Source organism: Musca domestica, unplaced genomic scaffold (assembly GCF_030504385.1).
Source record: "Musca domestica strain aabys unplaced genomic scaffold, Musca_domestica.polishedcontigs.V.1.1 2, whole genome shotgun sequence".
Classification (NCBI taxonomy): Eukaryota; Metazoa; Arthropoda; class Insecta; order Diptera; family Muscidae; genus Musca; species Musca domestica.
In genome coordinates this window covers 42,966,609-42,987,218 of record NW_026712249.1, presented here as the reverse complement: position 1 = coordinate 42,987,218, position 20,610 = coordinate 42,966,609, and the positions used below count along the sequence as shown (strand labels likewise).

The window sequence follows — 20,610 nt, the reverse complement described above, 5'->3', positions numbered from 1 at the left end:
ATTTGAAGATTTCAGTCCGATCCCCTCACCCAATGTCAAGTTTAGTACCATTTAGAAATGCAGTACGCAATTTCCCAACCACCTCCAAATCTAAAACCCAGATACCATCTTTAATATCAAATTTCAGAATTTTATCTCTATTCCTTAATCCAATATAGATTATAGTACCATACAGTACTTTTCGTACAATTATATAGAATTATAATATAATACACATTTCTAATCTAATCTAATACCAAATTTCAGATTTCAAATACTATCTGTTCACCCAATACCCAGTTGTACCAATTAAAGTACTTTTTGTGCACTTGTAGTACTCATCTCCAAAACCACCTCTTTATCGCAAACCTGCCTACAACTTTATTTTCTTATCTTCATCTTAATATTTTAATCAGCCTGAAGCAACATCCCCCTACTTCAAATCTAGTGTGAATATGCGACTTAGTGGCCCATATTCTGTCGTTTTCAATCTTCTCAATTATATTTTCAGGTTAAACACAATGGTTTCACACTTCCCTAGCCGCCCTTATATATCATACCCTGTTTTGTTAAATTAAATGTACCGAAATGTGGGTCGATTTCATAGCTCACCATGTCCTCTACACCACCGTTTGTTCGGTTGTCCCATACCGGCTGTGTCAACCCACTCGTCTTAGGTTCCTTAATCGGAACACGTACTTCTCCTTTTGGTGGTTTTATATTTCCCATCGCTTTGGGTTTTTCATTTTTAAATTATAGACTTGATCGGGAGGCTCAAAGAACTAGACTCTTTTTGGAGAGTCAGCTACCAACGTCGCTCCTTCCTGACCACATGTACACTCTAAGACCTGTTTAGCTTTATTAAACATGGGATAAATTTATAAATTCTTTAGGATGTCTTTTTCATTTTTAGAAAATTATTTCAATTCACCGCCATTAAAATACTACCCCCATTCCTATTCTTCCCTCTAATTATATCTTTGGCGTGTTTTTCGTTGTTAGCCACTGTGTCACCAAAACCGCTTTCAACATTAACTAAATTGAAAAGTAAGCATGGTTATCAAATTATCAGACGGTAGGTAAGTTGTCTCGCGTTTAATTACAACAAACAATTTTATTAGTTTCGTTAGTTAAACAAAAGAACAAATTGTCCTCTGATACGTCGACGACGACGACGCATGTTTTGTATAACAACGAGGAAACAATGGTAATTACATGCGTCGAGTGAGTTACCCTTGCAGGTTAATTTGTGGCCAATTTAGTTGTTAACTTAGTTAAGTGTTGAAATTATGCTAGCAATTTTAGATTTCTATTTATACGCCGCGGGTAGCGTGTAAGAATTCATTTGAAAACAAAAAAAAATAATAACTGGATAGTTTACATATCCTTGTAACCTTGAAACAATTGATTAAATCATACTGTCTGGATTCATGGGGAGTAATTATACATATCATATCTGAGAGAGGAAAACGTGTTGAACATCCAGGACAAAGCTAATTATGTCTATGATTTTATCTTGGTAAATTGATTTGAGTAACCCGTTTGGTTTGGTAGCATATCCCCTAACCTTGAAAAAAATGGATGACATCTAGATTGGCAATTCAGGGCAAAGTTCATTGTGCCAATGGAAAACTGATTCCATCAACATGTGTTTACCTTTTTTCGTTGACGTCGTTGATGTTGTGCTGCATTCAATTGAAGACACCTTCGGACAATTTTTTATTTTTCTCTTTTTATTTTCAGAAAATACTTGTTTTTTGATGAATGCAATGTGTGTGTGTCTGTAGAATATCCTTAATAATGTCATACATTTTCTCTGCTTAATTATTAAATTGAAAAAAGTCCACGGATAAATCCAACAATGGATTCTCCGATGCACTGACAACCACACTGGGCAATGTCTCTTTCATGTGTACAGCTTCAACGGCATTATCACTGACATGATCAATGTGTGGTGGCAAAAGATTGGCTACCACTGAAGTGGTATTGGTATTTGAAGATACAAGAGACGTATCACTGGCACATACTGCAGTTGTTTGAATTTTACCAATATCCGTTTGCAGCAAATCATCCACTGCTCTTAGCAAACTTTCTTCAGATGGTGGCAATAGTTTTCCACCAGCTGAAAGATTTAATTTTTGAGCTGCTTCATCGGTTATGGTATTGTCAAGGGTAATCGAAAGATTTGTGTAATCTAAACTACGGCTATTCAAATTTGCCGACACCGATGTTGTGAGATTTTGAGAATTATTATTGTCTTGCGGTTCAGGTTCCATGGGTGACTCTATGGCAGTCATATCTAAGGCATATTGTCCTTCGGGTATGCCCAAAAGTTTCGAACATTTCTGATTTACAAAATGTAAACCGGATGTGTTGCGTATTAATCTAGAGCTTCTTAATTGTAATTGTTCCACCAGGTCATTTAGTTCGGCAAGAAAGAGATCAGCCTTTTGATCTTCATTAAGTTGTGGAGACCTTTGTAGTTTAGTGACGAGAAACCGGAATAGGGATACATCTTCTGCTTCTGGAGCTTTGCTAGATGTCAAAGTCACAGCTGTATCGTGATTGTTAAAAGATGTTTGATGATTGTCAGACGACGGTGTTACTGCTGTTGGCACTTTAATGTGATCAGGATGTTGAGCAAAATGTCTTTGCAGTCGTTTACCCAAAAATATTTTTTGGCAAGTTGGACATATTGCTTCGGGAGCAACTTTACGTTTAGGTGGTGGTGATGGTGTTAAAGGAGGATTGTCATCGATGGTTGTTGTATCCGACTCAGTGGCAGTGGAGAGAGTTGTACTTTGAGATCTATGCAGGTTTGCATCTACTTTACTATTGTGATATGAAACATCTCTTAAATCATTTAACAAATTTGGCAAAGACTCCTCATTTGATGTTTTCGAAGAAGTTTCCGAGAAACTTCCCAGACTAGATGATGGTATTCGCACCAAACGTCCGCTGCGAGTTTTTGTTTGAGGCATATTGGTATTTGGAGGTTTTTGTTGATTTAACGTTTGTTTAATTGCAGGTTCTTTTATTACAGGTTTTTTGGAATTGCTCAAAGACTCGTCGTCTTCTTTCAGCCTTTTTCTGGGTCTGCCAACTCTGGCCATCTTCTTTTCTTTAGGAACTTCCTCCATTGTGTTGCAATCTTCAGAATTCCCCTCAGAAGATTTCAAATCCAGCATATCTGGTTGGCAAAAACGATAGATAGTTTTTTGATTTGTTCGATGATGAGTCCGAATAACTTCATTGTTATTGCGATCAATGACAATGTCATCGCGTTTTGCAAGCTTTAAAATATCACAAGCCAAACGATAAAGATTATCCAATTCTTTTGGCACATTATCTCCGGCTTTAGTCTCTTTCTCTTCTACACAATTAGTATTTGGCAATTCCTCCTTAATATCATTAGTTGCTATATTTTCATTTGGAGTTTCCGCCACAATCTGCTTTCGTAATGGATTATGTTGTTGGATTTCACCCAACTCATATAAACGTTCAAATTCTTGTTCCCTCAAAATACGTCCAGCTTTCTCTAGGCTGGTTATAAAAACGTTTAACTTATGTTGGTGTCTACGATTGCGATCGTGTACATCAATGCCATCTATGCGTTTATATATTCCGGGTACCATAAATTTCGAACTCAAAGGTTGAAGACGATCATGTTCCACAGAGAACAGCAAAGGATCCTCACCCAATAGACTTTGTGTCTCAGATGCTAACAAAAACTCTTCGGTATGTGGCAGAAAATCCAAGTTAAATGATTCTGCCGGTTTTGGGAGCTCCACTTTTTTACTTTTAGTTTTTTTCTCTTCCTGCTTGTTTGGTTCGTTGGGAAATTCAAGATTCTGCAAGTAGAGGAAAGGGAAGATTTCAGTTAAACATTAAATACATTTAATGCGAAAGTTAAATTAAAATATTTTAAAATCTAACCATATCTAAATTGGTTAAACATGAGTAACCACAAAAAACAGGTGATTTTTATGTTTCCTTAAAATTAATATTGATTTCGCGTCATTTATCCTCTTAAAATTTGCCACTGCTTCTTTTTTGGACCAGAAAAAATTCGATGTAAATTTGGATTGTTTTTTTATACCATCAATGCCATCGTATACGAATATACAATTTTATCAAAATTGACAAAATTGGGTAAATTATTATTATTATTTTGGTGGATAAAGCGATAAAAGATAAACTGTAGCTCAATTTCGTAAAGGTGGTGATGATCTAGCTGTGGTGATGGGTTGTTCTGGAAGCAGAAGCAAGAAATCTTCAGTAGTGAGTTCAACACTAGGTTTAGTAGGGTGATGTGATCCGCGCCCAGGCTGAGGCTGAACTAAATCGATTAGGACGAAATGCCTACTGAATTAATTTATGCCTTCCTTTTTGATACGTCTTATCGGAGAAGTTCAATGCACTATGATGCGTGGTTTGGAAGACTCTAATTCGGCTTAAATTATTCGTTTGTGTTAAGGTACAAAAATAATCTTCGCATGCTCAAGTCGATGATCTCCAGATTTAAATTGTTTTCTAATACAAATCACTGCTCCACACATGCCACACTCACATCGCGCTTTAAGGAGTCGAATGTGGCACCATGATAGTTGAGTTATTAGTTGTTGGAATTATCTGTCCTTCTGCAAGCCCTCAGCTGAAATGTCATATCCGCAGTTTGTGTGGGCCATAAATTTAGTGCTGACTTTTTATGAGCTCGTATGGAAGTAGTCGGAAGGCTGCATCCCTCATACACAAGTGGACTTAACGATAACACCTGGCTTTCTGATTGAAATATGTTTTAAGAAAATATTTTTAAAGCAACTGACAGATTTTAACGCAATTTGCAGAGGAAATCTATCACTCTCGAAACACAGGACTTCAAAGACTTTAAATATTTTATCATCAGGAGCTGAACATTTCCAAATGCGGCATAAGTTGAGTTTAGGGGCTATGCTTGGATTGACCTGAAATTTTTACCGCAGGTAGGTATTTGTAACCTGATTACGGCAATATAATTTTTTTGTGGGGGAAATACCCGGTTACCCGGTTATTCGACCCAAAAGTTCGGATACAACATCCGGTTTATATCCGGTTCTACGTAACCGATATCAATAATATGGGTATCATTTGAAAGCTTATGAAAATACCTATCCAACAAGTGGTCATATGACGGGGAACTGGAACCTGTTTCGGAGAAATTTAGGAAAATATGCATTTTTGTATGAGTAATTTTTGAAAAACCCATAAAAACTCGAAAATGGACCCATTATAGGGTCTTAAAATCTATACACAATATTATAGCTAACACTATTGCCTTTCCAAAATGGTGTCATATGTGTTGACATCTTTTGTAGTTCCGAAGATATTGACTTTTAAAGTCGTTACTTATGAAAGCAGTTTGAGTGAACCCAAGTTTTGTGTCGGGTTTAACGTTCTTGTTAATCTGCTTTGTTTTTAATTTGGTGTTGTTAGAATATTATGGATCGCGTAGTCGGTGTTGGACATATCCCAGAGGAGAAAATCTTAAGCCCCGGCCGAAGGCCGGCTGCTTACAAAAATTACAATTTTTAGAAAAACTATGGATCGCGTAGCCGGTGTTGGACATACCCCAGAGGAGAAAATCTTAAGCCCCGGCCGAAGGCCGGTTGCTTAAAAAAGCTATAAAGGTCAAAGTCAAATGCATCTAGACTGGAGAAAAATATAATTTAATGAATTCTATCTCTTATATCCACGGAACCACAAAAGATATCAACACATATGACACCATTTTGGAAAGGCAATAGTGTTAGCTATAATATAGTGGGTCCATTTTCGAGTTTTTATAAATTTTTCAAAAAGTACTCATACAAAAATGCAAATTTTCCTAAATTTCTCCGAAACCGGTTCCAGCAACCCCGTCATATGACCACTTGTTGGATAGGTATTTTCATAAGCTTTCAAATGATACCCATTTTATTGGTATCGGTTACGTAGAACCGGATACAAACCGGATGATGTATTCGAACTTTTGGGTCGAATAACCGGGTAACCGGGTATTTCCCCCACAAAAAAATTACATTGCCGTAATCAGGTTACAAATACCTACCTGCGGTAAAAATTTCAAAATGATCCGAGCATAGCCCCTAAACTCAACTTGCTCCCCAAATGCTTTGTAAAAGTGTTGTACTCTGGCAAGTCAACACTTCCCTATACTTGTATTTGTTTTCGGTCATAGAAACAAAAAATTCTTTGTCCACACTTCCACACAATTTAAGAATTATCTCGAACGCTATCTCACCTTATTGAATTTTAGCAAATGTTCGATTTCCTCAAAAATATTTGTCGTTTCCATTTCCTTTTCCATCGACAATATGTCATTTTCATGACTTTCTGTGGCAATGATGTTACTTGGTCCGCTGCCACCAGTTCCATCATCATTACAGACTGATTGCGTACAAACATCTCTATTTAAAAATGCATTCACGTCCAGAGTTATTGACATTAATTAAGATATTGTTTTATTAATATATTTTTTATTTTTGCAAGCAATGTATAAAGTGATGTTGAGTGGGTGAAATACAAAAATACGAACAGGCAAAAATAACAAAATGACCAATAAAATTCGGGAATCAAAACAAAACTTCCAATAAGAAAAGAGCTTTATAGATTGTTTGTGCACGATAGGGCTCCCGAAATCGTTCATGATAAAATACGTGTGGCTACTTCATTAAATATATTGCCACCGAGCCAAAATGTAGAGCAAACCATGGTACAATCATGGTACAATGATATCAAGGTAGGGCTATGATACCATATGATTCTAATTTTTTTATTTTCTTGGCTTAATATGTCAACTTTTTTTGTTTATGTATGTGTTTTCTTTTCAATAACAAAAAGTTTGTTCAGAAAATATTCAAATTCGTGTGTTTTCAAAATGTTTATTTCAACGTATGCATCGACAAAAGCTAGAGTTTTTGTAGCGAAATAATCGTTTAGAGATATATAGTACATGATTTTGAAATGAAGTGTTGACTTTCCATTCAGTTATCGCGTTTTTCAATTATTTACTCAAAATAAATGCAACAAGTTGTTTGATTTTTTATTGTTTTGATACTAATTCTGACATTACAAGCCAAACAGGTAGACCTCTATACTTGCAATTTTTTCAAAGTTGACCTACCTTCTCTTCATTGTACCATGGGTACAATCATGGTACAATGAATTCAAGGTAGGGCAGAACTACCGTATGATTTAAATTTTTTTATTTTTCTGGCTTAATATGTCAACTTCATTTGCTAAAGTGTGTGTCTTCTTTTCAATAATAAAAAAAATGTTCAGAAAATATTCAAATTCGGGTGTTTTCAAAATGCTTATTGCAACGAATGCATCGACAAAATCTACAGTTTTTGTCGCGAAATAAACCATAAGAGACATAAAAATTTTGACCATTCATTCAGTTTTCGCGGTTTTAAATTATTTATTCAAAATCAATGCAACAAGTTGTTTGCTTTTTTATTATTTTGATAGTAATTCTGACATTACAAGCCAAACAGGTAGACCTCTATACTTGCAATTTTTTCAAAGTTGACCTACCTTCTCTTCATTGTACCATGGGTACAATCATGGTACAATGAAGAGAAGGTAGGTCAACTTTGAAAAAATTGCAAGTATAGAGGTCTACCTGTTTGGCTTGTAATGTCAGAATTGCTACCAAAACAATAAAAAATCAAACAACTTGTTGCATTTATTTTGAATAAATAATTTCAAACCGCGAAAAATGAATGAAAGGTCAAAATTTCTTTTCAAAATCATGTTCTATATATCTCTTATGGTTTATTTCGCGACAAAAACTGTAGATTTTGTCGAGGTATACGTTGCAATAAGCATTTTGAAAACACCCAAATTTGAATATTTCCTGAACAATTTTTTTATTATTGAAAAAATACACACACATAAACATATGAAGTTGACATATTAAGCCAGAAAAATAAAAAAAAATTGAAATCATATGGTTGTTCTGCCCTACCTTGAATTCATTGTACCATGGGTACAATGATATCAAGGTAGGGCTATGATACCATATGATTTCAATTTTTTTATTTTCTTGGCTTAATATGTCATCTTTATTTGTTTATGTATGTGTTTTCTTTTCAATAACAAAAAAATTGTTCAGAAAATATTCAAATTCGGGTGTTTTCAAAATGCTTATTGCAACATATGCATCGACAAAGTCTACAGTTTTTGTCGCGAAATAAACCATAAGAGTTATATAGAACATGATTTTGAAAAGAAATGTTGACCTTTCATTCAGTTTTCGCGGTTTTCAATTATTTATTCAAAATAAATGCAACAAGTTGTTTGATTTTGTTATTGTTTTGATACTATTTCTGACATTACAAGCCAAACAGGTAGACCTCTATACTTGCAATTTTTTCAAAGTTGACCTACCTTCTCTTCATTGTACCATGGAGCAAACTGCCTTCTTAAATTATTTTGTAAATATTAATTTACAAAGATTCATATAATTATAGATGTCTTGTACAGAACTTGATAAGAATTAAATAAAAAATATATTTATGTCACGGCGAAGATTTCAAATTGTGGCGTAGGCAAAAAAATACATTAGCAAGAAGGGATTTTAAAATGTTTTAAATTGTCGTCACACAATGTATGTTATTTTGACACATATTATGTAACCACAAGTGTCTTTTATTTTGTGAACTTATGGTCGGTTTCTGTACCTGCAAGAATCTCTTTTACAATTTTTTCCTATATTATACAGGGAAATAAAAATATAATAATTATATTCGGTTTAATTTTTCTTAAAAGGTTTAGTTTATTTGTGGTTTGCCTTTAAAAATCAAAATTTTTGCTTCGTATAAGCGAATTCCGTTTTAAGCCATTTAAAAAGGGATAGGAACGCACATATGGCCGAATATGCATAATGAAATAGTTTTCTTCAATTTTATTAAATGCCGAAACTTTTTTGGTAGTTGTCTGGACTTACTACAAAAGCGGAGGCACAACCTAACAACAGCTATTCGAAAGTGTTATTTCATTAGCTATAGAAATATTTTTGACATATACAAAAGCTGACGATTATGAAAGGGATATAATGACAACAGTATAAAAGTGTTGCCAAGTCTATTCTTTAGTGCACGCAAGAACCATGGGCTGTACGTCAGAATAAACAACGCTAGGAGTTGAGTATAGACTTAATGGCGAATGAAAATTGATTTCCCTCCTTATGTCTGTGGCCATTGAAGACATTGAGGGGTGTTTTCTTAGTGATATAGGCATGACAGAAGAATACAGGCAGTCGATGGATGCAGCTGCTGGGACAATGACCTGTCAAACCAATTTTGAAATTGAAAATTTTTAATGAAAAATTATTGAAGTTTCTAAAATTGTTGAAAAATGCGTGTCATAAGAACCTCCGATTGGTGTCGTATTCTTATACGCTTAAAAAGAGTTATTTTTGACAAAACATTTAAAAAAAGTTGATATATCAATGTTCCCAAGCGTTGATGCATCTACCTCAATTCTTCTACCATGGATATAGGTAAAGACAGATTTAACAGATAGTCGTATAAAAATAAAGTAAAAAACATGAGGTTCGGCCGGGTCGAACTGTTAATAATATCCACCACTGGATAATGAAAACATTTTTATATAAACGTTTATATTTTATATTAAAGTATCCGCATTCAATAGCAAATTCATACTACAAAGATTGTTAGCTATTGTGAGTCTTAAAGCAAATGGATAAAAAAATATTTATATAAAAAATGACATAACACTGTTTTGTTCTTGATTTAAATAAGCAAACAGAAATTTGACTGGAAAGAGATATTTTTTCTTGAGCAGCATTGATAAATTGTATAGAGATATTTTCACAATCATGTTACCACTCAAGCCCTAAACTTATATTATTTATCCTAACGGATGTCCAATGTCTGAAAATATCCTGTTATGTGTAAAGATCATTAGACAGAGAAATTTAACGCATAAAACGTTTGTAAAGCAAGTGCAACTATTATTAGTAAAGGTCCTAATCGCCCTTGTGAAGTTTGTTAGGAAAGAAGATTAAAAAAGAACAGGGTTAAACGTTTGTTTTGTTTTTATTCAAAACTAAAAAAATACACACATACAAATTGCCCATATGCTTTGAGAAAACAGCCGCACCAAAAAATCTTATTTAAAAGCTTTATTCAACTTCCTCTTATTCTACAATGGTAACACCAGCAATTGCAAATTGCAATATACAGAGTTTGATCTGTGCTCACATGACGGCGTTGATCATTGTTATTCAGCTATGTTATCAACAAATAATCGAACAAGGAAGAAAGAAGAAGAGTGAACACAACAGTAAACAAAACGACATTTGTTAAAACCACAAGCAATCGTGTACATTTTTGTGTAATTTCTATTTTATTTTGTCAAATAAACGAAGAAAAAATTATACTTTTGTGTTTCTGGTCATCGCGTGTGTACTTTTTAAGGCAGTGCGGTAAATATGCAGAAATAATAATTAGACATTGCAAATATTTTTTGTTTTTCTTCCGTGCTTTGATTCCATTGGTGAAAAAGTGAAGTGCGTCTTTTTAATTAAAACCATATTATTGTTTTGGAAACATACTCGCGTTGTTAAGTGCAAGTGAAATTGTCCTTTGGTGTTATGTACTTCTTGTGTGAACAAATGACGTTCGTTCCGTAGTGCAAATTAAAATATTATTCGGTCTGCGGGGAAGTGAGGTTATGTTCACTTTTTTAAGTTAAATGTTGAACGTACTGTTAATTGATTCCTATGTCGATTATTACGAGCGAAATATTAACATCAACTAATCTGACTTGGCTCACACAATTTCTAGCCAAATTCCAAGATACATGTGAGTATTTTTCAAATATCAAACAAATTAATTGTATATTAAAGGGGTAAGGAAGAATATCATGATTAACCTGATGACGGGAAAAACTTGTTTGGCTTAGGTTAGACCAATTTAAAACCTTATGAAAACATTATGATTCATCATCGCCAAGCCGAGACAGCTAAAGCTACAATTTTGAAATTTTGGGTGATAAATGACAGGATTTTCGGAAATACGAACTAGAAGTGTATTCTTAAAATTAAGGATTTTTCTATTATTCTTTCCAAATATAGGAAAAACTTCAAATATATATAAAAAATTGAAAAATCTCACAATGAAAATTTGATTAAAAAATTGGTCGAAGTGATAATAATAAATAAATGATAAGTTGGAACACAATTTGTAATGAATATTTTTTCTTAAAATAGACTGATACGATCCATTGTCAATACCAAACATTCTATATCTCTAAGTAAAATCGTTTGCAGGGAACCTCCAAATTTAGTTAAGGTTATACAAAGGGCGATAAAAATAAGTTTGGAATCAGAACTCATAGAACTCAATATGAAGCTTAACAATAGCTGTCGAATTGTTATGCTTTAAAAACATAGCAGAATGTGGAAAAATAAGGACAATAAATAGTTTATTAATTGTTAAAAAATATATTTTTTTCTCATGAGATAAACCCTTTAAAATTTATTTATCGCCGTTTTTAAGTACGTTTCATTCCGTCTATATGTAATTTTCGCAAATCACACCATAGTATAAGTTGCACAATTCTTTTGCCACAGAACTTTCTATCCTAGCGACAGTCAGTTGTATTGATTGCTCCGTTTTCCTCCTGCGAATATTCGTCACAACTTTAGCGCCGTGATGGTAAATGTCTTTTTGGTATACCGTAACCAAAACCAGATGAAAATATTTGACGACACTTTTCGCGGCTTAATTGAGAATTATTAATGAAAATTGATTAGTTTCTCGGCGAAAAGAGTTTACGCCGGAAAGGATCAATAAAATGGAACAATGCATTTAAATTTTCGATAGATGGTTAAGTTTTAATGTTACAATGAAATTAAAGGGAACGGGAAATTAAATAATCTGGAACGCTTAAATGTTTAAGAAAATTTAAGTATCTACAGGGACTTTGTTCTGAAATGAGAAACTTAGGAGTCGAAAAAAATGCTTAAAAGAAACCACAATTTTGTAGTTATCATTTGATTAAGAAATAAAAAGTGAATTTTTAAAAATGTTTAAACCTCAATATCTTTCAGTAAAGACCCCTACAATCATAGATATTCCTTAAAATAACTAAAAATACGAGGTATTTTGCAAAGTAATATGGCATTTGTTAAAATTGTGAGGATTTCAAAATCAATACAGAACTTTTATCAAGTTTCTGTGCAAAACCAAAAAAAAAAAAAAAGAAATAAATAAGTAAAAGGGTAAATGAAATAAGTAATATCCAAAGTTTGAACAATTATATTTACAAGTTTACCAGCAATTTCGTCTATTTGGAAGGTTGTAGTCTTGGATCGGGTAATAAATGCGACGTGCACTTGGTTTACAAAAATACATGGACATACAGACGGACGGACAGACGAAAGGAGATGCATAAATCGACGCAGAATGTGATTCTATGCAGATCATCAAAAGGAGCTATGGGTCTATCTCTTTTCCTTTGCCTGTTACAAACAAACACACAAGGACACAATACCCTGACCACCTTGTGGTGTATGATATAAAAAACAGCTTCTTCTGACAACAGAGAACTCAATATCAAAATCGAGAATTTCAGCGCTACCCCTTCTCTCAATACCAAATTTAGTAGATTTCGTACAACTATAGAACGCATTTCCCAATCACCGCTCAATATCAAACTCGGGTACAATCAGTAATCTAAATATCAAATTTAAGATTTTTAACTCTATCCCTTCATCCAATACCGAATATAGTACCATTATGTACTTTTCTTACAATTATAGTACACATTTCCAAAATATGTCCAGGCTACACACGAACATCCACCCTAATACCAAATTTTCAATTTCAAGCTCTATTTTTTCACCCAATATGATATTGTACCCCACGTAGTACTATTTAGTACCTTTCGTACACTTTATCATAAGCCTACCGCCAACAGGGACCGCAATACCAACATTTCAAATTACCAGCTTCTTCCGTTCACTTAAAACTGGATTCACCCAAAACTATTTAGTACAGTCCTTCTATTTAGTACACATTTCCTGAACTACCTCCTTACTTCAACCCCATTTTGAAAAATTGGTTTTCATTCTAAATTTCAAGATTTAATCGCTATCCATACCCAATTTAGTGCATTTTAGTACTTTTGGTAAACGTATCGTTCGAGTTTTGAAAATCTCTTTAGTTTGTCTATCCTACGCAAAATCAAAGACATTCACTCCAAATTTCAGATTTCCAGCTCTATTCCTTCCCCAAATACCCAAAACTAATACTATTTATTACTTCGCGTACTTTTTAGTAGGTATTTTCAAATCCCCCGTCATGCATGAAACAAACCGAACACAAGGTGATCCTAATTCCAAATTTTAGGAAGTTCAGTCCCTTATCCAAATACAATTTTGTACCAATTACTACTTTTTAGTACCTATTTCCCAAACCACCTCCAAAGTTCAACCCAGCACACTAATAGTGATCCTAATACCAAATATCAGATTTCAAGCAGTCTCCGTTCACCCAATACCAAATTTAGAACCATTTAGTACCTTTTAAATGCTTGCTGATCGAATTCCTTACTCCAACTCTTTACTAGCAGAGACAACATTTTAAATTTGCAGACCAATCTGCCAACCAAAACCAAATTGTATCGAATTTAGTACCATTTAGTAAACTTTTTATATTTAGTACACATTTCCAAACAAAATACAGGGTGAGATAAAAAACTGCAATAAAGTCAAACGTCATAATTTTTACTTTTTTAATTTTATTGAATGAAAGCAAAAAAAAATGCATCAAATTTTAGAATAAGTTTAGATTTGTTCGAGTTGGTCATCTTTCGCACGAATTGTGGCCTTCAATCGGCCAATGAAACCGTCACACGCTGCCCGAATGTTGCTCTACGGTATTTTGGCGCATTCCCAGCGAAGCGCTTGCTTAAGGTGATCAACACTTTTGTATTTTGTAGTGCCAACCTTGCTTTCCAAAATACTCCAGACAAAATAGTCCAACGGATTGGATTCAAGGGAGGAACCTCATTTTGTAACCATTCTTGGTTGGCGCGAGCTGAGAGCGATGCTGCTGAGTCCTGTTGGGATGTCTAAGGTCTGAGGTCAAAATATTTGCGTGCCCATGGCTTTAATACACCCTCCAGAATATTTTCGCGATAATATTCGGCATTTATTCTGATGCCACGATCGATTTATACGAGCGGAAAGCGACCATCGGCTGTTATCGCGGCCCAAACCTGGTTCTGGTGGCCAACCGAAGGTGCACATTTTCAGCTGACCTCTTTGGCAAGTAAACACGATCATTTTGTTTGTTTACAAAGTGCTGTAAAACGAATGTCTTCTCATCGGGGAAACCAAATTCGGCAGTTCACCACTTTCGGCCAAGCGAAGCAGCTCTTTAGCTCTTTGGAGTCTATTTTCTTTCTGTTGCGGTGTAAGTTCCTGCATTTTTGGAATTTCAATGGCTTTATTCCGAGCTCATTTTTCAACATTTGCCGAATGGAATATTGCGATATATTCAGATCACCATTTCGATCAAGTCGCTTCTTTACTTTTCGAACCATTTCTGCTGATCACGAATAACTTTTTTCTGGAAAATTCTCACCAAAATGCTTTTGTGCGCTTGTAAACAATATAATGAACTGTCACTGAATTTTAACAGCAGTCGGACGAGTGGCTTAGAAACGGCAGGAGTCTGAAGTTGGTTGCAGTTTTTTATCTCACCGATCTTTCCAAACTTTATTTTTATGCCAAATTTTAAGATGTGAAAATCCACGAACTTTATTGCTTTTTCCTACTTTTAGTCCACTTTTACTCCGAATTTATAAAAACCCTGGCGTATCTCATCTCTACCCACCAAAATAGACCCACTTACGAAATTTTAAGATTCTAGCATCAGCTGTTTCCCCTGGTCGTTGATGAATCCGTCAGTCAGTCATTTCCTCATGTTTACTCTTTTGCACGTATAGATAGGATTTGCCCTAAATATTTATATCCCATTCAATACCTTCACCATTACTCATCTGCAACTATTCCAAAATCCTCTTAATTTACTCCCAAATTCCAGCATTTCATTGTGTCACACATAAGAGGAAGAAGTTGGAAAATAGTACCTCTTTTTATTAGGTTTTCACATTTATTTCAAATGTCTTTTGCAGTTTCAAAGTTCAATGTGAATGTGTTTGACCGATACGGAACACAAATCATTTTTATGCAGAATTTGACTCTTCAAACCAACTGACCGACGGACGGACGGACGTTTGACCCCCTACGGCCAGTGGAATACCTCTGCAGGCAACCAAATCTGTAGTGTCATTTCTAACCTCTGCATTCAGAACAAATTAGAGTGTGGACGAGTCAATTACTGTTCGTTTTAGAGAAATATTTGAGCCATGGCTTTGAATGTTGCCAAAAAAACGGAGAAAAATATCCAGAATCTAGGAAAGCACACACACACCGACAACAGTTTCTCAACGTCAAAGACCGACCACGTAACATGACTGAGGTTTGTAGTCTGCATGGCAATGTGGCTACAAAGACACCATGGAAAATGTTCTCTGGTGATGTGAAGCGAAGGAGGGGTGCAGGGGTGGTATTGCTGGACGTGTTCATCTTCTCAACCATTGATGCTACTGGCTTACAGTTGTCAATTTGTGGCTTTTGTTGAGATATTTTCATGTCAGTCATTTCCTTTTGGTTTGGAAAAAACACCGCTCGCTCCCCTTGCTGCCAGGGTTTATGCGGCCGGTCGTTGTGCTTTTTGGCTTTACATTTGGCTATTGTGTCTAGTTGTAGATAGATGGTAGATGGTATGTCGCTGTGGGTGTATTGTCCTCCTATCCAAATGAAGTTGAATCGACTGAAATCATTTTAGTTTAGCCATAATTATAGATAATTGACATTTAATTGAACTGTCATAAAATGTGACATTTAAAAGAAATAAAATCGAGGACGAAGCAACGCTAAGTGATGCCGCCGTCGTTGATAAAATTGATTTTCATCAATGAAAAGTTCGTCGGATGACTTTGAACGTTTTTGAAAATGGAACTTTAAATTGGCTTTATCTTGTAACGAAGAGGGGGAAGCGGTCTGATATTGTTATAAGCATGTTGTTTGTCCCTAGCTCTGACTATAGCACATTTCGCGGCTGTATATGTTATTATGCTGTTAATAATATTGGAACATTTTAATCGTTTAAAATTACGATTTGAAGGTTTCATACTGCCTAATTTTACAATTTAGAGGTCTTTTAATTAAGTAAAAAGTTAGATAAATATCCCAAAAATTATTCTCCCAAAAGTTATTCTCACTTAATTACACGCAGGATATAAGCCGAAAATTATAATGTATGGGTTTTACGTATCCTTAGAAAAAAAGTGGGTTATAAGAAATGATGTGCAAAAGTCGAAGACCTTATGTCCCATTATTTTGATCTCGAAAGTTGAAATATGCAGGGGTCGAGACAGCTGAAGAATAAACGTAATTGTACCCTCTGCACCCGGTGCGACCCTCATATCAAATTTTAAAGTTTCAACTCCAATCGATCTAAGTGATCGCAGAGTGTCGTCAGTTGAGTTCTATTTTGTACTTGTTAATCACAAACTGGCCACAAATCCACTTTTTCGCTGCTTTATTCCACCAAAAGCTACCTTTATATTTAATTTAAGTTTTACCCTATGTTTTGAGCGCTGATACTTTTTATATATATTCTTTTTATACCTCCAGCCATATGGCAACAGAAGGTATATATCATTTGATACGGCCAAAACGTGCCACATCGAAATAATGGTTTAGACCCTAGATCTCTTTGTACTAAATCCTTTTGAGGACATTTGGAGTCGATCTAGGGGAATCCGTTCGTCTGCCTAGCTGGCTGGTGCACAGGATAACTCTCGAATGCAGTAGCCGATCTAGTCCAAATTTCGTACATTCCATTATTTTAATTTACACAAGATCTGGTGTGAAGATGGATCTGGTTAAATATGGGTCCACTGTTTCTGGTACCTCCTCCACAAAGTGGTCGACATTTTGAATAACCTAAACGCTCATAAAATGAGAAATTCGCTTCCGATTCTCTTTAAATTTCACACAGCGCAATATTTTTATTGACCCAAAATCTGATGAGAAGATGATATATAACGGCCTACCCCTTGCGGTACCCGTTCACAAAAGTTAAAAAAATTTAAACACTTAGTGCGAAACAAGTCAGCAATTCTATTAGAACTTTATATATCTAAATATATCTCTCAACCTGAGATCTTATGTTAACATTATAGAATTTATCGGCTCTCTTCTTCTCGAACTACCCCTCATAAAAGGTTAAAATTTTGATTAGCAATTATGCTGATACAATTGGTTCTTTAATTCTGCAAATCCCAATATTTTTTTCAGAATTATGTAAACTGAAACACATTGGTTCAATATATCTGGTACTTCAGGCATATTTCAACATTTTCCAAATAAATGCACATGTCTCATAAAAATTGAATGAATTATTTAATGTCGAACACGTTATAATATTTATATTGGAGTTACTTAAGATGAAATGTGGATAATATTATGCCACTCCTTCTATAAAGGGTCAACATTTTTGTATTTTCGTACCGTTTTGATGCGAATTTCCAGAAACAATGATATCGCACCCCTACATACCAATTGTGACCCATATGATAAATTTAATCTGTTAGCTTCATTCAAACGATTAGAATTTATACGCTTCTACATTAACAGCTTTTCTTAATTATAAATTTTCTAAATTATAGTTTCATTCAATTCATTCTTTCGAAAATATTTCGATATCGGAACCTTCGCACAGTGTGTCTCACTGTTACAATTTAAATTTTCAAAAAGTTAAAATTTTTTCGATGTCGGAAATTGATTTTGGACTTTTATATTTTCGAAGGCCCATACTTTGCTTTCGAATTTCCAAAAAAAAGGTCAAAAATCGGACGGGGCCGACTTTATCATACCCTACGCCACTATTCGTATTTAGTAGAGCTCACGTAACAAAAAGTTTATATTAACCAGTAAAGAAAGCTCAAAAGTCGGGCGGGGCCGACTATATTATACCCTACACCACTACGCATATTTAGTAGAGCTCTCGTAAAAAGGTTTATACAGGACATTTCAGAGCTCTATGAGATATTTGGTACAAAATCAAAATCTATCTAATTCTATCGTGCATTTTACGAACTATAGCTATCTCTGAACCGGGTTTCTCCAAATTTGACGTATTAGCTTCTAGACTGAATTCGGTCTTATGTACGAAAATTCAGGTGATTTGGGCTGATATTGGCCATTTGATGCACAATTAACACGAAATCGGATGAAGATATATATGGGAGGCATAACCAAATCGGAACAGATTCTAATAAAATTAAAATCAACTATTTTTGGGCTTTATCTGATATCTGGTACCAAATATCATTCCTGTGGAGTGCATATTACGAATGTGAGGGACTTAAAGACCAAATCGGATGAAAGATATTTATGGGAGCTATAGCTATATCTGAACCGATTTTTACTAAAATTGGTGTACTTGCTTCTAAGCTGGTTTCGGTCGGATTTGCTGCTATTACGGCCATTTGGTGGTCAATCACCCGAAATCGGATGAAGATATATATGGGAGCTATATCCAAATCTGAACCGATTTCGATAAAATTTAAAACAGCTATTCCTGTGCTCCATCTAATACCTGGTACCAAATATCACGGTTGTGGAGTGCATAGTAGGAATGTGAGGGACTTAAAGATCAAATCGGATGATAGATATATATGGTATATACTTGCTTCTAGGCCGAACGGTTGGGTGTGCCAAAATTCAGGTAATTTGGACTGATATTGGACATTTGGTGCACATTTAACCCGAAATCGGATAAAGATATATATGGGAGATATATCTAAATTTGATCCGATTCTCACCAAATTCAATAGGGTTCGTCCTTGGGCCAAAAAAATATTATTTGGAAAATTTCATCTCAATCGGATAATAAATGCGACCTGCATTTTGTTCACAAGAATACATGGACAGACGGACGGACGGACGGACGGACAGACGGACTGACATGCATAAATCGACTCAGAAAGTGATTCTATGAAGGTTCTCAAAAGTAACTATGGGTCTATCTCGTTTCCTTCTCCATGTTACAAACAAATGCACAAAGACATAATACCCTTACCACTATGTGGTGTAGGGTATAAAAATTTATATGAAGTAGATAATACCATGGTACAATTAAAAGGTAAGGTAGAGCTAACAGCTGATTACAATTTTTTTCCAAGTGTGCCTGACTTCTGCCAATTTTTTGTATGTATTTATTGTTTTGAAAAATGAAAAAAATATATTTTCACAACCAATGATTGGAAGGATCATATTTTTGAGAGAAAAATCCAGACATTTTATTATCATTTTGAAAATGAGGAAAAATAAGAAAAAAATTAAAACAATAATTTTTGAATGAGTCTGACAGGAAGCGGGCATAGCCTTAGGGCTGTATTTTTGTAGTTTTACGAAGCTGTTCTACCTCCTTATTGTACCATGGATAATACCAACTATGAACCAAATAACATTGCTATATAGTGCATGATATGACTTCGATAAGGATTATACTAAAGAATATTATTGGAGCAATAGATATGCCGGATCGAGTTTCACGAAATGGTAAAATCCGGTTCAATATGAAAAAATCTATTCAATTTGGGCTGATATTACATATATGGTAATCATAAAATCGTATGAAGATATATATCGAAGCTACATAAAAACCTGAACTGATCTTTATAAAGACGCATGTGAGGGACTTTAACACGAAATCGGATGAAACATATATATGGGAGCTGTAGTTATATCTGAACCGATTTTCACCAAGTTTGAAGTATTTGCTTTTTAGGATGAATTCAGTCGGAAGTGCAAATATGCATTCCATTTGGACTGATATTAGACATTTGGTGCACAAAATACCTCAAATCGGATAAAGATATATATATGGGAGCTATATCCAAATCTTAACCGATCTTGACAAAATTTTAAGCACTAATTTCTGAGCTGTATTTAATATCTGGTACCTAGTATCATTCTTGTGGGATGCATATTACGCATGTGTCATCCAAATCGGAGGACACATAGATATGGGAGCTATAGCTATATCTGAACCGATTTTTTTAAAATTTAAAGTAATTGTTTCAAGAATGAATTTAGTCGGAAATGCCAAAATTCTGTCTGTTTGGGCTAATATAAGCCATTTGGTGTACAAACACAAACCAGATATCGGATAAAGTTATATATGGAAGCTATATCCTAATCTGATCCGATCTCGATAAAATTTGATAGAGACATTTTTAAGCCCTATAAGTTATCTGGTACCAAATATTTGATGTACTTGCTTCTGGACTGAATTTGGTTGGGTGTGCTAAAATTCAGGTCATTTAGACTGATATTGGCCATTTGGTGCACAATTAACCCGACATCGGTTGAAGATTTATCTAAATTTGAATGTCAATAGGATTCGCCCGTGGACCAAACAAATATTTTTTGAAAAATTTCATCGTATAATAAATGCATTTTTTCACAAAAATACATGC

The 20,610-nt window shown here is 34.6% G+C and overlaps 1 protein-coding gene across 1 annotated transcript; it reads right to left on the bottom strand.

The window, feature by feature from the left end:
• Positions 1-1,691: 1,691 nt before the first annotated feature.
• On the bottom strand, positions 1,692-6,515 carry LOC101893023 (uncharacterized). The gene is made up of 2 exons (XM_005184085.4): positions 6,257-6,515; positions 1,692-3,830 (listed from the first exon to the last, which is right to left on the bottom strand). Exons 1-2 carry the CDS (start codon positions 6,458-6,460, stop codon positions 1,800-1,802), a joined length of 2,235 nt encoding a protein of 744 aa, XP_005184142.2. The 5' UTR covers positions 6,461-6,515; the 3' UTR covers positions 1,692-1,799.
• Between the last annotated feature and the right edge of the window lie 14,095 nt (positions 6,516-20,610).